At 40.8% G+C, this 20,993-nt stretch overlaps 1 protein-coding gene across 4 annotated transcripts in view; it reads right to left on the bottom strand.

Moving 5' to 3' along the window:
- Positions 1 to 20,059, bottom strand: part of LOC124409825 (dentin sialophosphoprotein) — a 65,733-nt gene extending 45,674 nt beyond the window's left edge. Inside the window, exons 1-7 of one of the 4 annotated variants that reach the window (XM_046887701.1) lie at positions 19,419 to 20,059; positions 18,442 to 18,680; positions 8,182 to 9,021; positions 7,363 to 7,901; positions 2,666 to 2,759; positions 1,875 to 2,203; positions 1,441 to 1,683 (exon numbers count right to left, since the gene is read on the bottom strand). In XM_046887701.1, coding sequence (XP_046743657.1) covers positions 1,441 to 1,683; positions 1,875 to 2,203; positions 2,666 to 2,759; positions 7,363 to 7,901; positions 8,182 to 9,010 — 2,034 coding nt within the window. In that variant the 5' untranslated portion in view covers positions 9,011 to 9,021; positions 18,442 to 18,680; positions 19,419 to 20,059. Of the gene's footprint in view, positions 1 to 1,440; positions 1,684 to 1,874; positions 2,204 to 2,665; positions 2,760 to 7,362; positions 7,902 to 8,181; positions 9,022 to 18,441; positions 18,940 to 19,418 lie in introns of those variants that run through there. The other 3 variants (XM_046887702.1, XM_046887703.1, XM_046887700.1) reach the window with 3 other exon arrangements.
- Between the last annotated feature and the right edge of the window lie 934 nt (positions 20,060 to 20,993).

Raw genomic sequence — 20,993 nt, 5'->3', positions numbered from 1 at the left:
ATAGTAGTCATCATAGATAAAAAACGCATAAAAGCTTTCACATGTTACCAAATGAATACGGTTGTTGCGTGAACCGCTATTATTATAAAAACAGTTTTTCTCTAGACGTTAACTTGAGATCACGTATTTCATTGAATATACGCATTTGCCTCGTATTTTATTTATTTTTTTTTGTGTTTCACTGCATTTACTTTATTATGGGAGAACCCCTTTATTTTCTCGTAACCTCAAGTTAAAATATCATGAAAAGAGTATTATTTTATTAAATTGACTAGATTAAAATCGAGGTTTCGTATTTGTAATTATATTAGGTTGAATAAAAATTTTTGCGATTTTGAAACAATTATTTCATCGATTTTAGCGTACACAACAAAATAGTATGTTCCAACGTCAACATTTTCTACAAAATGCGTCTAGATATGTTTTTTTTTTTTTTTTTTAACAGAAAGTTTTCTCCGAAGTTATTGTGTTATTACTTTAACACAAGGGAATAATCTATCAGAATCAAAACGGATTGGTCATAATCTGATTCCTTTCTTCTTTCCTAATGAATCGTGCACAGTACACACACGCGCTATGTTTACACATAAATAGCTCCAAGTGTGTTAATTAGACTCCCATTTATTTTTATTAAAAAACTTACTATATGATTTTAAATTTTTATCGCCAATAGCCGAACGTCTGAAATTCATGTTACTGGGGCCCAAACAGATGCTACCCGATGGGGTGTATGATGTCTACCACGCCAAGTTGCAAGTGTGTTTTAGCCAAGCTAATCGTATTTTCCAAAAGCTCCCACCCCCTCCGCCCACCCCCCGACACAATTCTTTGGTCTGATTCTTTTTAAACTAAATAATGCCATAAAACAAAATGTTGTGAATTTTCCACTGTTTGTGTTCTTAAGATACAGTAAAAATATCGGTTAAGGAACCATGACAGGGATGCGAGTGATCGATATAAGAAAATTGCTTCACGTTAATGATGGAATGCCGCAGGTCCACATGCGAAGTGGAGCTTTGCATGAAAGGACTCAATGGAATAGTGTCCGTAAAAAAATGCTCATCTCGCGAGTCAAGGCTATGCCCATGTGTTACGAACATCATTCATTGCTCGGACAATTGCAAAGAGACACTTGATCTAAGGCCAACGTAGAATGCGTTTAAGCATTTATGCAGTGGAATTCGTAACGCCACGATTTCATTCAGACTTGCTTATAGTGTGTAATAAGTGTAAAAATTAAACCATACCAACGGACGTTAACGTCGCCCGTCTAGTTGGTAATCGACCGAGCAAAGAGTCGGCAAGGCAGTTGCGTATACCGTGCACTTACAGGCTTGTAGGTAAGACTACCACTTTCGGAGTATTTCTGTTTATTTCCTCAATGCCTAACTCGAGACACGTATATCTTAAACTGATTTCACTCAAGTGCACTCAACTCACCGCTTTCCGCTTGTCTTCCGTGCTGACGACACTGTGACTTCGATGTCTAATGAGATCCATCACTTTGCTGACAGGATTCCGACTGCTCTCCGACCCAGCACGCGGCCTCGAATATTGCTCCTTGCCTCCCTCTTTTTGCAACTCCTTGCTTTCCTTCTGATCCTTATGATCTTTCTGATGATGCTCCTTCTCCGAAGTTACGTCCGAAGTGGAACTAACGTGGGCACTCCGATGCAAAGAATGCTGCGACAAATTGAATACAGACGTTTTAAGAAATAGAAACAAAACGAAGCTCGTAAAGTCTTTCAAGGATATTACATTACTCGGACCCACATTCACCTCGTACACTTTATCTTGAAACATCTATACGTTTATAGTCTGAAGTTGAAACAACATAAAAAAGAAAAAACACTGACGAGGATATATTATGTTACCTGTACGGCGTTTTTCATATTCGTAATGATACTGGGTTTTCTGGTTTTACTGGCGTCCGATTTACTCCGCGGTCGGAAAGCGTCGAAAAGGGCCGGTTTCCTCGTGGGGCTCGCTGTGTCATCGCCGCTCTTCCGACGCTCTGTACTGTTGCTACGACTGTTCGACCCTGATCGCGTACTTGCAGATTTTCGCCCCGAGGCCTTGACGAAGCCGGAAGAAGAACTTAGTTGATCGCTGGGTGGCTGAGGTAATGGTGTAGATTTACCCGAACCCGGGGCACTGCCTGTTGAGGCCTTTCTGATGTTCCTCGAATGCGATCCCCAAGTGCCTGGAAAGCAATTTTCACCTAGTCTGTTACTTCGGCTTTATTGCTGTTATTTTGTTCAATTCTCTCAAGCATTTGTTGTGTTTCATTTATGGGATCATTCTTTTGGTTCACTTTCAGTTGAACTTGATATGAAGGATTGCGATTCTTGCAATCGATATATTCAGCTTACGCCTCTTCTAGTCCATAAATATTTCAATTTGAACGTAATCAAATCATATGGAAAGTAGTATTCCCCAACGGTAGTACACTTGACTATGTTTATGAAAGAACAGTTGATACTGCAATCGGCGTGCGCTTGTAATACATCTTAGATTATATATATATATATAATCTATATATATATATCTATATATATATATATTAATAACAACATTTGCACAAAACAACAGAGTGCCATGGCATTGCCGAATTGTCGAATATGCAACTGAGCAAGTATATATGGAGCAAATACAGTATACTTGCCAGCACGTGGTCTCTGACCCTCGTCTTGTCCGGACTGACCAGATACGTCGGTATCTTCGGTTACGATTGTTGGCAATGGTTGCGAGCCAAGTTCCTGCAAGCATTGAATCGAAATTTTAAGGGCTGTTTTTTTTTTATGATTATATTTTCTCATGCCATGCCTCTATTTTCATCATCTATAAGACTGCATATAAATAGAATAGAGTGGAGGTTACTCTAATTGCCAATGATGGGATAATACTTATTTGGGGGATTGTTTAGAAAAACACTCGCAATTCGTTCAACGTCTGTATCTCAATCTCACCAATTAAATTCTGATGCCGAGATTGCATTCCCCTAACTTGGAAATATTATCTCTGTTTCGGCAAACTAGCGATGGAACAGTTCAAATCAAAGTATTGAATCGCGCTGTTCCCAATTTCATTTCACCTGCTATTTAATATCCGCCTCACATATGCACTCACACTCGCGTGCAATGTTTACCTGTCCGTCTCTACCTCAAATTTCGCCGCTTGCCCGTGTCGCGACTCAAAACAGATCAGCTGTACAATTCATGTACTGTCTCCTCTTGCAAAATCATATCTGCGCGTCATCTATGTATTCTCTTGCCTATGTAAACCTCGGTTGTCTAACCGTTCTCTTGCGATACGGTTCGTATCGTGTATCCTCAATAAAGAATCTCGTTTATTGTTAATTGAAAATAATCGTCATCTCTCTCAATTATCATTCCGACTCACTCACTCCTGTCCTTTATCGCTAATTCACGGATCCTACTTTGAAATCATGAGTGCCAATAAATCTTTGCTTCGGAAGTTTAAGGGAGGCAGTATTTTTTGATAAACATGATCGTATCCAAATTTTCAAACATACACACTCAAAGTATTTAATCGTAATGACCATCCGACGAACTTGGAAACAAAAGTGGGACACAGAAATTGGTTAATTAGCGATGACGTTGGAAGATCAAAAAAGATGACGTACAGTTTGGAAAACAATATAATGATCGAGCTAGACAACAACGCCTACGTCAGACTTTATGCACCGGCATTCTCAAGTCCGCTATGCATTGACTGAATACATGTATATAAAACATACATATATAGGTATATGCATGACAGGTTGATGAGGTTATCCATGAGGAATGACGATGAACACGATGATCAATACAATACTGCACTTTCAAGAAAATTACATTATCAATGGCACAGGTGTGACTATGCACGTTTCGTGAATTAATAAGAAGTGGAAAACAATCAATCTTACTTGAAGCTAGCGGATTCAAGGGCTCAATGCATATTTTCAACATTCTAGAACGAAGAGACTGGTTTGTTTTTCTGTACATTAAAATCTCTGGTTTACTATATAGTAAGACTGTAATAGCAACACCGAGTGCCAGATTCTGAGTATAATTTGAGTAATCATCTCTGCAACCGACGGTTCCCTGGTTTGTTTGGTCAGGGGAAGTTAATGCGTAGAAATGGAAGTTTTTAAGGTTCTGCGTGCCTGTTTATATTCGCACGGCGGTTGTTATAGCCCGCTTGCAGTAATTTTTGCTGTATCGTTTCTATATATCTTTTTGCTTTTCATTTTTGTTAGTTAATTGTTGTTCACCTACTGTATATTGATTGACCATTTTTCAATAAGATATTCTACCACCAGAGGGGAAGTGGATATAATTATCAAATAAATTGTATAAATATGAAAGCCGATCACCCCCTCCTCTTCCTCCTAGATTCGCACCTGAATTCAAAGGATGGCCCCCCTCAAAGGGCCGAAACGTTAAGCAATTTTATCTATCTTTTGATCTGACGCTCGACACCGAGAACAGCCTTCCGTTATTTCGAAAAGGTTAAGAAACTCTATCTACATTCTTGCTGCTATAATTTCTAAGCCTACTGGCTTGGTTTCTTTTATGTCCATGATTTTCTGACTCTTTACTGCTCCATTTATCTTATTCTGGCTGATCTACATGAATTTACTTCCCCTAGTGAGGTATACGCATACATTTCCCATTTCGGCTCCCGACTGCATTGCTGTTGATCGATCGTGATTCAATTTATTCAATGTTTCTACGTGTCGTCGAGTCGAATCATTCATTCGAGATACGCAATAATGCTTCCGCAATCCAAGGTAGTGACGACGCGTTTTAGAACTAACTTTACTAATCCCTAGTTTGGTGGGAATCACGTTTCTCGGGGTGCTTTGCCTATTTCCACGCGCTATAGTGTACGTTCCTGCTCTAACGCACGAGCCGATATTATTTGACACTTGCCTATTGTTCTAAGTTATCTTTATTTGGATATCCTAACTTTTACTCAACCTAGGATCTTTGGCGTTATACAACTTGACCAGTCAACGATAAGTCGATAAATTACATGAATTGAAAACAGGGTGAAGTATAATGTAACTGGCGAAAAAATCACTTTTGCTCCCGCATAACGGAACAATATAAAACTCGAAAAATATGTTCCTACCTAGTTTATTTATCGAATTCGTAATATTGAAGAGACTGGAGCGACTCCGGTGAGACAGTGTCATATAGACTGCGACTGTGCGATATTTTTATGTACATAATTTCTGTACGATAATCGAGAACGTATGGGTACGATTGAATATCGTACCGTATTACGTCGTGTTAGCTCTCAGCATGTATGTGGATTATCTTCTCACATCGTGATATGGTTTCAACATATCGTGATTTTAAGAATTTATCAGCACGATGTTATCGAGGAAGAATAAAGACTGATAAGTATTTAGTTTTCATAATTTCAATACAAAGCTATAAGCCCACAGATTTCTATCATGTATCGCAAGTCGCAGCTCGCACCTTTCATGCAAAGTTGATCAATAACAAATGTTAAGATTTCAGATATTTTTACTAAATGATAAATGATAATTACGATCCTAATCAACTAGCGAACAACCAGACTAAAATCAGATGACCTTAAAAGATAAGTTATACGAAGCCCGGCTATTTACCACAGAAAGAATCATCGGACACAAATAACAGTAAATTAATTCGTTTGAATGTGAGGAAAGTCAACCGAGAAAGAAAATGAGCACACTCGAGTGATTTGATAGTGTACACGAGCTTAAAGCCAAACTAACACTCCTGATAGACTTGAAGTTTGTATGTTTTGTACAACTGCTGTTCTCAGCGTTAATACGATCGAATACGAATATACGAGTATGAAAATGAAAAGTCAAGTTGCTCCGATTTTCAGAGCCGTCTGTTAACATCTCAAGGTCAATCGTCGACAAGTGCACAGTATTTTTTCGTTATTATTTCGAGTATTCACATTTACGAAAGGTACCCATACATGGCTTTGACAACAAAGGCCGGGAAAATCGACGAGTTGTACAGTAAAGAGAAATAAAAATAGAATGATTGCAAAAATGCACACTAAAATCGGACCAATACTATGACGATGCGATATAATGATTTTCAACCTTGATAAGGGATGAGTAAGCGTTAATCATTGCAGAGTAATGGAAGTTACGACAAAGAATTCAAACCTTGTAGGACTGTAAACTGTCCTGAGGATCGTCGCAGGTCATTAAAACGTATTCGCGAATTCTACCGAGACGGCCGTTCACCGTAGTAACCATCACTGACTAATTTGTAGTTTGGATCGTTATTTGCTACAAGGAATCCGAATATGTGACTGATGGACCGCTGACCAGTCGGAATCGGCTAAACTGTTCCGCAAATTAACACGTAGGAACACGTACAGCTCAATCAAAGTCTAAGAAGTTACTGATAAATATTTGAAACGAGGTTGCCGTCAATACCTGAATATCGACTGATTATGAAAACGTTTTACCTATACAATGGCATGTCGTAATAATTCGGTATAGATCGTCAAATGTAGACTATCGCGAATGTTCATATATTCATTTATCTTTTCACGAAATTGTGCACTCTTTGCAATTATGCACTAGCATCAGCTGGTTCGGAATTTTGATTTCCTTTTTAACAAACATTTTTCTCAATTACCAATCTGCTGCTCTTTCATTTCATTAAATCAAGAATCAGGTTCTTATACAGCTTACGTCAAAAAAGATCATTTTAGCCACATTTCTACAACTGTTTATACATCTTCATTTTCATTTCTTCTCTACCGTCCATGTTTCACGTATAGATAAGAGCCTACTCGTATCTCGTTTTCGGCTTAATTTACTCATTAAAATCGTGTTTGTCAGCCAAGTTGAAATTGTTATTAAAAAAATTTCAGTGATGGAAATCTAACTGTAAAACTATTGTAGGTATATATTGGCAACAATAATACTTCTGCAAGAAACGATTTTTAATTAGTGTTTCAAACTGAGAAAGCACAATTCCGTTCATTGTACGATTAGTCGGTTCAATGATAGGATTACGGTGTCGAGTGGACAGTGGCTGCGCCAATTTCCGCGGTGCCTAAGACACGCGTTAAAGTTCAAAGAAAGTATGTCAATTACATCGCAACGGTTTGGCTCAGTTTTTGATTTGAGGACGAATAATCAAAATATCCTGTACCTGGAATTAGAATTGGTCAAAATGCAAACTTAGGCACAAAGAGATTTCAATAAATCATCGAGTTAAGGTTGAAGTAAATTCTTATAAATGATCGTCTTCGGCCGCCACGCGAACGGTGGCCTCCGAACAATTCTAGTCTACTAGGTATTGATGATTGCCAAAGGCGTGCACGGCTTACCCGACGCTTTCGTTCCTGAACAAAATCCACCCTCCGTACCCATATGTCTTCGTTCGAGTCATAGTCGAGGGTGCTAGAGCTACTCGCCTGACTTTTCATCTCTATAAGGCTAGAGTCGAAGAAGCGTTTGTCAAGATGCGGACTAGGAAGGGGACTCGTCCTTGAGAACGTCATACTAGCCGAGTAACTTGGTGGATCCGTGGCTGGAAAAGTCATTCCAGGACCGGCGGTGTGCCGTCGTCGAAGCGGTGGCTTGCTGCTGGAGGTTGGAGACGTGACGGTAGAGGCGGACGGCGTCGAGGTCTGAGAAGTTGTGAACCTGCTAGTCGTTACAACTTGGGGCGCGGCCTGGGGCTCCGTGATCGCGTTACTTGCCGTTTGCTCCGTTTGCTCCGAGATTGAGTTTTCTGAGGTTGAGCTCGATGAAGATATCGTGGCCAGGCTGTCACACAGGGTCTTCGCCAAACTTGCGCCGTCCGATGATCTTTCCATTTTCTTTGCCAAAGCGGAACCGCTCGCCGCGCTCTCAGCGTTTTTGCCTGAAACATTTCGAGAGAACCTTTCAACGATTTTGCACCTTGTCAAGTGAAATAATGTTAGTTTTCATCGAAGTGATCCGATGAATTTATATTCAACATTATCAAGCCTTGGGATGATTTTGATATGCGGAATTCAAATAGTTCGGGAGGATTAAGGCATCCATGCATTTCAAGGACTAACATTGAGGATAATAAGAATGAAATGACAACACCCGAGGTATGTACATTATTGTACATACAATGTTATCATAGTGGGTAATGATAGTTTTGCTGGCCTCACCTTCGTCAGCTTCGTACTCATCCTCCTCTCGGCATTCGGAGAGTCGTCTTCCCCAGGGATAAGGGCTGTGAGTTTGATTACGGGAGGGGAGGCGATTAACGTGGGACAAGAAGTAATGGTGAAAGAAACTATCGACACCGTCGGAATCCTCGCCGGAAGACTGGAGCATGTCTTTGAGAGCGGCGAGAGAAGTGATCGTGTTGTAGTTGATTGCCGATATAAGGTCATCCTCGATGTCACTCTCGTCAGTGGTGTCGTCATTTTTTCCCGCATCCTTTGCGCCATCCTCGCTGAATCCTTTCGGCTTATCCTTTTCGTCGTGATCAGCGATTGTCGAAGCTTCCTCTTTTTTCGAAGGCGAACCCTTTCCCTTTCCGTCGGATGACTCAACTTTTTCCTCGGAGGTCGTCTCGGACTCGTCGTCGGAGGTCGAAGTTGACGATGCCGTTGTCGTTGTCGATGATTCGTTATCGTGTTTTTCATCCGGTTTATCCTTATTGTTCTCCTCGTCAATCTCGTCGGTATCTTCGGACACTTTTTTCTTAATCTTCCCACTCATGCCATTCAATATCCTGTCGGGGCGGGTATCGGGTGTAATTCCCTTCTCTCCGTTTTCAACTTCCCCGCTGATCGCAGCTTCGCTTTCGGTCGAAAACTCCTCATCTTTAATTCCGTCGCCAAGGTCTTCGTCGTTCCTAATATTATTCCGTCTCTCGTCACTTATTTCTAAGGGCTCGTGGCTGCGCATCTCGGATAGTAGCCGGTTATCTCGATCGTTATTCAGATCATCTGTGTCGTCGGATAGCCTTTTGTATTCCTTATACTCCATCTATGAATAATCTGTGAAAGAAGAAAACGTTTTGCAATTTCAGCAAGCGAAGTTGATCATGTATGGTGTTGCAAAGCGGTAATATTACAAATAGATATTACATCGTGCGCAAACAACAACTCTGTATGTACCGGGAGTCTCTGGTCAAAGTGTCGACTCGGAGCCACGCGGTCACCTCCAGCGCCAACACATGCACAAGTTTTACAAGTTGCAGCATTTGTCCACTACGCTCGGCTGACGTGAAAGTTGTGCTTGTGTTGGCGCTGACGGTGACCGCGTGGCTCAGAGTCGACACTTTCACCAGAGACTCCCGATATATGGGCCATCGGCCCGGCATCGCGTACCGTTATACAAAATTACTATAGTATAGATTCGCATTTCTGAGTAAACCATAAATCTGTCAGTAATCGTCCATTTTTCATTTATTAATTCTCAAAACGAACTTTGTTGTATTTATGAAACACCTGGTTGGTCGATCCAGAAGTTTTGTAAAATATTACAAGTAAATAAGCACTGAACTATCAACGTCAATTTTTTAGCGCACAATAGTATCCTGAATTGCGGAAGTTCACCCTGTACTGAAAGAAATTGTTTTGTTTTTTACAACTAGAGGGCATTGATTTCCCTGATTTTTTTCATTTGATTAATAATTTTTCGGTTCCAAATAAGATGTACTGAAATGTAATAAATTCACCAAGATCAATGCAATTGATGGTTGTTTGAGACTCAATCTTTCTCTTCTGACAGCAAGTAAATATTGGTGAAGAAGTATTTTAACAATTAAGGCGTTTCAAATTACCAAAATATCTACTTGGTTCAAATAAAAATTCGTCAATTTAGGTAAACTTCATTCGAAGCAAGTGATGATTCTGGGGATTAAGAATGCCTGAAATTATTTGAATAATTTCTTGTCTAGCTTGAAACCAAAAAATGATTGATCAAATGAAAAGGAATCAGGGAAATCAAGTAAATGCTATTTACTTGTCAAAAGCAATTTTTTCGGTATAAGACCAGCTTGCCAGTATTGGATTACTTGTATATGCTGTCTGTTTAATGTTTATCACAGGATATACAAAGTGTTAATTTGTTCAAATCTGTTTTCGCCTGTCATTCCCTTAGTTAGGTCATTTTTATATTTCTTTTTTTGATTTCCAAATTTCTCACTCTTGGAACAGAAAACCTGATGGGAGTAGATGGTATATACGAATAACATCCGCATCTAAAGGTGTCGAACTGGAAATTGTTATATTGCACTCGGAAGCAAATTGTAGCAGAGTATGAAAGTAAATGTAGTCAACTTCAGATTGTGAAATTTTACTCAAAACACACTTTTTTCAAGCTTTGTCAGATTTTTACGAATAAAGTGTATAAAGTAATGGGTTTTGAAGCAAAAAGTGTGAAAAATCAGTGAGCAGATGCACGAGGTTATTATATGTACATCTCCTAAGTTGGATTCTGAGCGATTCAAAGCCCCTGGTGTTGCCGGTTACCATTTAGGTATTTAACCTGCGTAGCAAACGACACGGGTGGACTTAAATCCGTCGGGATCTTCCGTAATAGGATTTGTATAAAGTTAAATCTGGTATAGTTAGAGCTAAAATTTTTGATCAAAGAATCAATTGATTTCCTCGCTGAAGAACGGCCACCATTGAGATTTTTCGCAAATGACACCGCGTTCAAGGGAACTTGCACTATTAACCCGCGAGGGCACTACGGTGCAAAGCATCCCCGTACCAATATTGCAACGGTTCTCTGGAGATAGGCGTGCGCACTACAGCGGGTAATTTTTACTTGCTTGGAAATCCTGACGCTTCGTTTTTTGAATATTCTATTCTACACCCCCAATTTTTCCATACACGCGCGTATTTTCCAGAGTAATTTTGACCGTAGCACACGCTATGCAATCTGCGTAACGCCAAGTTGTAGTAGGGCAGGGCAGGATAAGGTGAGTCAAGTTAAGTTGGATAAGGCTGGTTGGTAAGGTTACGTTACGTTACGTCGGAGGTAGGTCATATTGCAGTATAAAAACCGTTTGCACGTGACATTCGTTCGTCTATGCATATAAGTATAGACGTAGTTCTACGTCGAATACCTATATCTACCATATGACCACGAGTTTGACGCAATGCGGTGCTCGACTCACTTGCCATGTAGCCTTGCAGATGTTATCTCTATTCTACTTGTGCATATATATATATATATATATATATAGGATATGAGTATGGTCATTACATTACGCGATAGCTATTATTCACCATTATTCAGAATACTAGCTGGCCCACAGAAGGGACTGGCGGCATTCGCGTGAAATACACCAACGGAAAATTTTAATGAGCTCATATCCGCTGGCTGGCTCATTTAAGATGTCGGAAATGTCGAATCCTCAATCATTTTGAATCCGGTTGATTCACGCTGAACAGAGAGAATAGATCACAGTACGAAAGTTGAAAGCTACTCACAACTTTTCCTGTACACATACCTACACACTTTTAATAATTTTCCTGTATCACAGATTTCATTCAAAATATACGTAAAATCTGCACTACTTTTACAGGTGAGTTGGTGCAAAATTTCACACGGGATATCAAGTGTAGTGAAATTTACCGCTGAAAACTATATTTAATCCACAATACTATGAGTGGAATCGTAACTCGAAATCCTGCATGTATGAGAGACAATTGCCAGAGAATAGGCTCAATATACATATTACAGTTTTCAAACCGAGTAGCAGCGGGTTCGCGAAACAAAAAAACCGGAGGCAAGGGACCGAGGTGGCCTGATAAAAGATGGAATCGTAAGTAGCGTAATCCAACAACGTGTTCACGTCTCTTTCTCACCTGATCGTGCAACACTGTTCGCCTGGGGCTGTCGAACAATCGACAGAAGAATGGAACTGAATACTTGGCGTTCGCCCAAAGTCCGGCACCAAAACTGACCACTTCGGGTTCGTGTTTACCGTTAGCTTTTCATCGATACGTACACGCATAGGTATACTTCTATCTATACAAGTATCCTGAATGATTTTTAGGGACGGTATGTTGTTTGCTATTCTCTAGGTGCCCCCCGAACCCCTGATGAGTAATACTTCCTCAGAAATTTTCGGGCTCGCTCGTTGTGTTAGGGTGAAATCTATACGGTAATTTGAAAAACAGAATGGCCGCATCAATGTAGTGGTGATTTTGGAAATATTGTTTCATTTTGCGGTAAAAAAATTTTCAACCAATTGCGACGTAAATTCAATTTAATTCGTATGAAATACGTATAGCCTTATAAACAGTCACAACCTTGCGAGGCTAGTTGTAAAATCAAAATGGAAATGCTCAGAGTGCTCAAAAATTTAGCAACGGCGTATATAACGAATTGGCATGATCTTCATATATACTTATATGTATATATATGTACAGTAGGATGGTTCAAAAAAATCAATCATTTATTTTCTTCACGAAGTCACACGTTCAATAGTTGCAGGAAGAGGAAATAAGACGCCTGTTATACTTTGCGCCCTCAATGTTAATATTTGGTGGTTTCTGAACGCAATTTTGCATTTTCCATTCAATTAACACGCGAAAATAATTTTAGTTCTCAAATTATAGCAGGCGTCTTAATTCAGATTCCTACAACTGTTAAACGCGTGAGTTTGAAAAAAAAGTCGATTTTTTGGACCTCCCTAATTACACGTACAAAATGCAAGTATGGGGCGTGCGTAAGCGCGTGCGACGACGCTTATTGTTAGACTGTAGAGTGTCGAGTGAGTGTACGTGGTGTAGTACAAGCCGTACCTCCGCGACTTTTACATTGACAATGAGTGGAAACAGCTGATCCAAGGCTGCCCCGCCTACATACTTCAGTTCTTATATCTACGCACTACATTTGAAATACGCTTGTGGAAATTTCACATCAGGTGCGAACATTTGCGCGTGCCGTATTGTCGTAAGCGATTATATTCTTCGATTTCGCAGCGAATTTAATTAATTTTTCATTGCAATTGCTGTATCCGTGATTTCAATATTCCAGCTTGGTTTGTTGCAGCGTGTCATTGAGATCTCACTATTGGTTATCGTTTCTTAATTTCCTTTACTCAAAATGGGTAAAATATTCGGAATGGATATTTTTACATGCCAAGTCGTAAATCGCAATGGAGTATTTTTGATCACTGATTTCCTGCTCGCACGTGTTCAGCGTGACTGTTCTCATTACACTTACAATTTATACTATTTCTGATCGGTTGACTTTCTATGAGCCAATAGCTTTTCGAACGGCCATTTGAAAGCACATAGTATAATCATCTTGGAGCACACTAATTTTCTGGACGAACTATTATAAAAATTATAATGCAAATGTATCAATTAATACTAGAAATTTTGAAGAAAATTCTTGTACATTTTGTCAAACAGCGAGAGTGGTATAATTAAACCTGTTTATGCTTTCGCACATAATCAGGTGAATATTCAGGACCCCATGGTCACGTCGCGGTTTTCCCACAGTTGCCTTCTTCGTTGAAGATAAAATATAATTGCAATGCAACCCGCGGTCGTTCACGTTTTCCGCGAGGTCTCAATAGCCGATAAAAAGTTACTTCGAGTATGAGCTGGTTTTTTTCAACGTCCGAATGCTCGCGAACGCTTTGGAATGGGAGTGGTGAAGAAGAGAGGGAAACAGAAGATCCACACATGGTGCATTTGCATTTTTACTGTAATTATAATTTTATTACTATCGCGGTATTTTTTAATGCACAATGAACAATGTGTATATCATGTTATTAGCAATTATAAATGCGACAGCTACAGCACTAGATGAAGCTTTGCCCCAACATTTGCTCGCTCTGTGTACATAAAATAACTCAATATATTACTGTGAGAATGAAACTACGGTGCAGAAGTATGAGGAGGAGGAGGCCACTTGTAATTAAAACAAGAACGCCATTCGTAATCAACGCGGTTGCGTAGACCTCGAGAGTTTTCCTGCGATGATGTCATACCTTGACTCGAGCAACTACGCGAGTATACGAATAATATAATACCACACGTAACATCTCCTCACTTGATCTGCATAGACAGTGACAAGTCACACGCGTCGAAGCCAACACCTATTATACACATAATATACCCACACTTTCGGCCGTGTAAGTCACAGAGGCTTCGTGGTTTGACCGCGGCGATTTGAGGACTTGTCGATTGTAAATACGTACTTTGCGTATGTCTGTAAGCGATATCAATGCCGTTTCTCACGGAACGAGTGAGGCCGTTATACTTTTTCAGGTACTCACGGCGGTAACGTGAGGTCTGAGTAAGAACGCGTCAGCGTTATATAGGGGTCGCGTCGGAGAGAAACACGGTCGCACAGATGCTCGCGAGACCGGACACTCATATACCACTAGCTAGCTCCACTGGCGGTATGTCTCTTGTTGTTGAGTTATATAGTTTTTATTGTTAGTTTAGCATGTGATCTGAAAGCGACGCAACTACAGAGTAGGTAACTTATACCTATACAAGTATAAGAAACGTATAGATTGAGATAGTTTTTGGCTGAATACAGAGTGGATATTAACCCGAACGTAATTAAATACATTAAAGATGTAAGATTTTTAAATATGCCTTCCTCTTGCGTGATGGTATAAAAGTAAATCTGGTTTTAAATTACGTGGCAACATCCTCCGACTTTTCAATAAGAACGCGAAAGCCTCCGAGGGGAAGAGTTTTTTCGCAAATTCGAGTACCCCCATCATGCGCCCGCCCCTCGCTCACTGACTATCTCCATCTCTCTCTTTCTTCTCTTGTAGACAGAGCGTTCTTATGGATTAGTCGCAGGCGAATAATTGGAGCTTTGAGGTTGAGTCGGAGTGGGGGAAAGTGTGCTAGCGAGAAACTGGGGAAGCGTTCTTATTGCGGGCGTTCTTCGTGAGAGGCTCTATTCGTACAGAGAATACGTTCCAACGTGTACGTTGGCTCACTTGTAGTTTTGTTTAGCATTAAAAATGCTTCTATAATGGGGGTACTGGCCAGGCTGAAGCCCACGTAGGGGGGTTCTGGCAGAGGTGTCACACGCACGAAAACGACCGCGCTGTGATTTGTCGAGCGCCTGCCCACCAGTCACCCAATGATTCTGACCGGTGCGCCGTCGTATGCTATCTTGTCAACGCTAGATTGACTTTATATGACATAAATGCAAGTGTCAGTTTATTCTGCTGTTCATATTCCTGCTGAATGCAGTGAAATTAAGGTCGAATTTTGCGACAATTATGACTTCTAATAACGATATTTTGCATAAACACTTTATTTTCTTCAATCGTCGATTTCATTGTGTTTCATCGGCATAGATATTATACATACAGTGTGTCCCTTGATTAATAACGGAAGAGAAAAGTTTTCGATGTAATGTTTATCTTAAAATTTTCATTTGTATTTATGTCGAGTCTGTTACCAGTGTAAAATATCAATCTGTCTGTACCCTGATTACTAATAAATGCAATGGGTCTACATTTTCAATGCCGACTATAATTACACCCTGTGTAACATCGGTAGATTTTTCATTTTATTTCTACTCTTCACTTTCTTGAATTCACTAACAAATCTAAGAGTCGGTAGTTCAACTGAAGCAAAAATAATAAGGCTTCGTAAGGCGAAACGCCGAACCTTTGATCAGTTTGTTACAAAATTCACCCCAGGATTCACATTCTGTTTGTATCTTCCTTTCACACGTGCTCTATTCCTTTCTCTCGCGTACATTCATTCGATAGCAACATTTACGCGTAGCGGTGGTGAATAAGCGAAACTGTCCCGATAACAGCGCACCCCAGTACGGAACGTGAAGTTTCGTTGGTTCTGGAGCCCTATAGAAGTGTACAGCTTATAGGCCACTTGAAGCAAAGCTTTCGGCGACACGTAGATTCGTATGGTGGCTCTACTGTCGAACGACACGCACCCACAGTGTACGCATTAGTATAGAGTGCTGTACGTGAGCCGAGCAAGCATAGAGTACCTTATTGTTTTGTAGGGACTCTACACACAATCAAAGGCACCACTAGCGACACCTAGGTGTCGGGGTGATAGCTCGTCCGAGCACCCCAACTTTTCTTGCGTCAAATAGCCTGCAGGCCGTATACTTGTATGGGACTCCAACTTCGTTGCTACTGGCGACTTTTGTCAACCAAAATTCATACCCGCAACGACACCAACAAGTATTGAGATGCTAGTATTTGCGATACCTCAGGAAACTGTTTCAATTGAAAGGCGTCTTTCATCGTTTGATGAACAACAAATTTGGTCGGAAATTTTTTGGGAAACCAGCCTGCAAAAGAATGTAATGTGTGGTGGTAACAGATTCGACATCGTCCAATACTAATTGTTTGTATCATTACTTTATCATCAGAGCAGCCAACTGTGTCACATAAATGTGAGGTGGAAGCTTATAGGGTCGACGAATACGTGGAGATGCTCTTCATTTATGCCTATATCAATATTAATGTTGTTGCTTCAATACGATCCGTCTGCTCACTTGTCAGATTGACTGCGGGGCGGGGTCTATTGATCACCTAAACTCCTCCTACTCTCGGGGTTTTCACCTAATCACCCTATATAATTCAATTAAAGGCACCTGTATGGCATTCGGATGAAACGATGTTAGTGTAACATCCAGGGCGTGACATGCAATTTGCAAAACGAAAAGCTCGAAGCATAGAGCTGTGACCACAAACAATATTTCTTATTGGGAATCGGTCCAACTTTAAAATTTTCCAACCCTCGGCTTCGATTGGAGAACTGTTTCTATGGACATAAAATTAATCCAAACTGAAGAGTTTAGTCAGAATCCAGAACAATGACCAGACTTGAAGCACGCTGGTTCCATAGCTAGTTGCAGAAATCTTTTACAAATATATTTTGCTTTTCATTTTATTTCATTTATTATTTTATAATCAACCTATATACGAGAGTTGTATTAGGCTCAGTCCCGGGTTCAGTGAACCAAAGTCCAACGTAATAACTGTGAGTTTTCGGTTCAGAGAAAAACGGAGGGTCTCACTTGTCCACAGCGCAGATAATTGTTATTTTTCAGAGTTTTATCGTAAATAAGCCAATTTTTTCGTCTCAGTTAACTCAGTTCTGCAACTTCACCACGTGGCTTAGGTTTTCCCGAAATGAATTTGATTTTCAGAATTGAAAAACTTATCACCCTGTCTGATTTCCGTGCAGGGTCATGTTTTCTAATAACTCTTAGCATAGGTATTAAACTGTTGCTTATTACTATAGTTGTAGGGATTAATAATGATACACGGTATGCGTTGTATATTACTGAGAACGTGTAGTGCTGTATCGATATTTTTCGAAGAAAACATATTGTATATATATAGCCAACGAAACCACACGTCGTGCGGCCACAGCGACAAAAATAGTCTCGTAGTCGCCTTCCCCATTCACAAAATCAACGTGTTGTTTGTCGCCGTACGATAATCATATCTATTGAAAAACTTTCCGATCAATTATTAATGCCTATATACAGCTAATTATTCGATTCATCTCGTTTTGATTCGTATACTTTCGAGCAATGTTTACGCAACGGAACATGAACTATGTTTGTGATCTCTTTGTAATTAATTAAAATAATCTATGATACTGATACTATTAATACTATACTATAGCAGTATATAGTATGGTATACATATATACAAAAACACGAACTGCTGGACAGATTTCGATCGGATTTTCGCAGATGTCTTGTTTCCAATACCCCGAGTGACACTTGCTTTATATTGTAACTCTACTAGGTACGTTAAATAATTAAGTGTGACGCAAAATTGGCGAATCTTTTAGTTGTTTGTGTCGTTGTCGCACAGAGTATATCTGTAAGCGGGACAAGACAATTTTTCATGACCATCGTTCGATTTCAGATTTTTCATTTAATCGTTTTTGATGTCATCGCAGGAGTTCGTCGGGACAGACAGTAGACAGATATTTTTTTCTAAGAACCTGTTTGTCGAACACAGAGGTTCGAAAAGGTGAAGATTCATTAAAATTAGTTTACGACTGAAACCAATACTTGGCTTATATCACCCTAGGTAATGATAAGTAAAAAGATTAGAAACAGTTTCATCGACCAGTTCGTTAATTCGATGAAAAAAAATCGAGTCAGGCGACTCGGTTGGTAACTTGTAGGACTAGACTGTTGGTTCGCCTCACTGACGATGCGTCCACCTCTTGTTCCACGGCTTGTGAAAACCCATCCATCGCGAACGCATACGGCGCGCGGCGTACGTGCGTACACTTTGTGTCTATACCTATAGCTTTACTCCCTGCGGTAAAAACAAAAGCAAACTGATTTTCGACACGAGGGCAGCAGTCGAATGGAGAAGTAGAATTGCGCATCCAGTCTCGTTAATAAATACCGGAGAATTAAAATATACGAAAGTGTGTAAAGTTTTCGTGTAAGGTGCTTACCTTTATTCGGTAATCCAAAAACTCCTTTCATCCGCCAGTGGTGGTCTCTGGCTGGGAGCGATCTACCGCCGGTGACAACGATGTATGTATCTCTATATTCGTGTATGTCTACAATTATAAACGTTTAGCGATGAACATTATTCTAGCCGCTGAACAATGTCCATTCTTACGAACCGAGCAATTTTTTTTCTACATTATACTATTACGGACATACTTTTATGCATGATTAGTATTGAAACCTGTAGAATTTAATTCAAACATTTTACCAATTATTTATTATTTAAATTAGTTTATCACAGCGCACAGCGATTGACCACCGGATATGATCTATTTAGATGCACGCGCGCGCAACAACCATGGGATGACAATATCGCAAAAGCGCTGGTTTTTTCAAACTACGCCAGTTATTATTGTTGAGCTACTCGGAGCTTAAAATGAGTTCAGTTGTACGAGAAATAGGGAGCAGAGCTTCTATAGTTTCGATTTTCAAATAACAGATTGTAAATAAACGTTAAGCTGGACGAGCACGTATGTACGAATGCGTGCATGTATGTATGAGTATGGTTACGTGTGTCGCACGCAGTATATTTGCATATACCGATGCATCGAAGCAAAGTTATAACGTCTCGTTAGAAAATTGGGGACCCGGAGCTTTAGGCTTTAGAATACTAGTAAACAGTCGGCTTCGATGACCAACGATACTGAACTCTTTTTCCGTTCAAGCATATAATGCCCCGCAGCCCTGTATGCATACACCGAGTCGTCCGCACTCCCACACACACATACAAACGAAGTCACGTCACTACGCGCAAATCCGGACATGAATTCATGGTAGGCACAATGCGGTTGGTTATGCATCTCGTATGTATGTACATGCGTATGTTATACAATTGCTGATAACGGACGACAGACAGCGGAAAAGCTAAAACGAAGGAAACAAGCGAATAATACTGACAACATAAAAATGCACTCCGCACCTCACGTGATTTCCTTAAATTTTTGTCTACTTTGTTTTATTTTACACGCCAAGATAGCGACGAAATTTCGAGCTATACCCACAAATCGGGACACGCTGCACTGGGTCGAAACGGCGGAGGGTGGGGGTGGGATAGGGGAAAGGATAGGAAAAGGGTAGGGAGCTCTATTCTACCTCTCTGTTGCCCCTGTTTTCGATCTACCGAGCTAGGAGCCCGACAAATTGACAAACTTGAGGAGACTTGCTCTGACAGAGACTAGAACTGGGAATTTGACAGCGGTACACATCCTCGATTCAACTTCGGCGTGTGCCGAACGCGTGCGTGCAGCGTAGCGGGACGTCGACAAGTTGCCTTGCGTAACACTGACGAATCGACGGACGGACCGACCGACCAACCGACTAACCAACCGACCGACCGACCGACCAACTAAACAGACAGCTGACTGATAATGCCAAGCCAAGTTAACGACAGGCGGGTAGCCCGTAGTCGACCGAGAGAGAGGGGACAAATGTTTTATCACTTCATTCACTGTCACAGTATTAAACGAAATGTCGTGGAGACGACGCCGTACGAATAAGAACTCCGTAGATCGATACGGAGGAAGCTCCCGAATAAACACCCGCAAATACCACCTCAAAAAATAAGAAACTGACTCGAAATAAAATCTGGTAACATGGAGTCAGCCGAGAGCGGCGTTCTGTACTTTCCGTGTGTCCCGCAGAACGGCAGAAGCCTGTAGCGCCTGTAGTTCGGTGAGTTGCCGCTTTGCCATTGGCGCCACTCTTGATCCACACGCAGGCGTTAGAGACCCTTTGAGAGAGGGAACTGCGTAATGCGCCACCGTCAGATATCGAACCAGAATATCGTGTGTATGATTATACTATAGTGGCATCGTCGTAATTGCACCAAGGTATATCTTGTGGCACGGTGAGGTATATGCTTCCATCATCGGATTCGTCCATGACAGCTCGAGTTCGGATAGCCAATGAGAAAGAAACGACACTTTTCAATTGGACCTAGAGAATTTAGCTTCACCTTACTCACATAGGACATTCAGTTTGAGCTTGAGGTCTGGAAACGAAGCCTCATTTCAATGAGGTCGTGTGTCCCCGTCACGAGCTTCGCTATATTCTATTCGTCGCCACATGCATCGCTGCAATCTAGTGCTACCTCCCACCCACGGTCGTCTGTGCTCCCCTCTTCCCTCTTGGCTATTACTACTAAGCAGCAATGCTACGTAGCGGCGAAAAATGTAAGAACATTTAGATCGGCTAATGGGTACTATGCCATTTCATGTTCGTTTCCAGCCCTGTATACCGTGTTCCCGTGAGGAAATTGCGCAGCATATGCGCGTGCAATTCAAGTCAAGTCATGCAAATTTTATTGGCCGACAGTTACCGCCTGATTGAGCAGCCGACGCAACGCCTAGCTGTGGACACCTAGGGACATTTTCTGACAGTCGCGATTGGTGTTGCGTCGGCTGCTCAATCTGGCGGTAACTGTCGGCCAATAAAATTCGAACTATTTGACACACGTGCATAAACTGCGCACTTTCCGTGGTTTAGACCCTCCCAC

The sequence above is a fragment of the Diprion similis genome, chromosome 8, assembly GCF_021155765.1.
Source record: "Diprion similis isolate iyDipSimi1 chromosome 8, iyDipSimi1.1, whole genome shotgun sequence".
Taxonomy (NCBI): domain Eukaryota; kingdom Metazoa; phylum Arthropoda; class Insecta; order Hymenoptera; family Diprionidae; genus Diprion; species Diprion similis.
The sequence above is the reverse complement of the archived record's forward strand: the minus strand, read 5'-3'. Positions and strand labels throughout refer to the sequence as shown.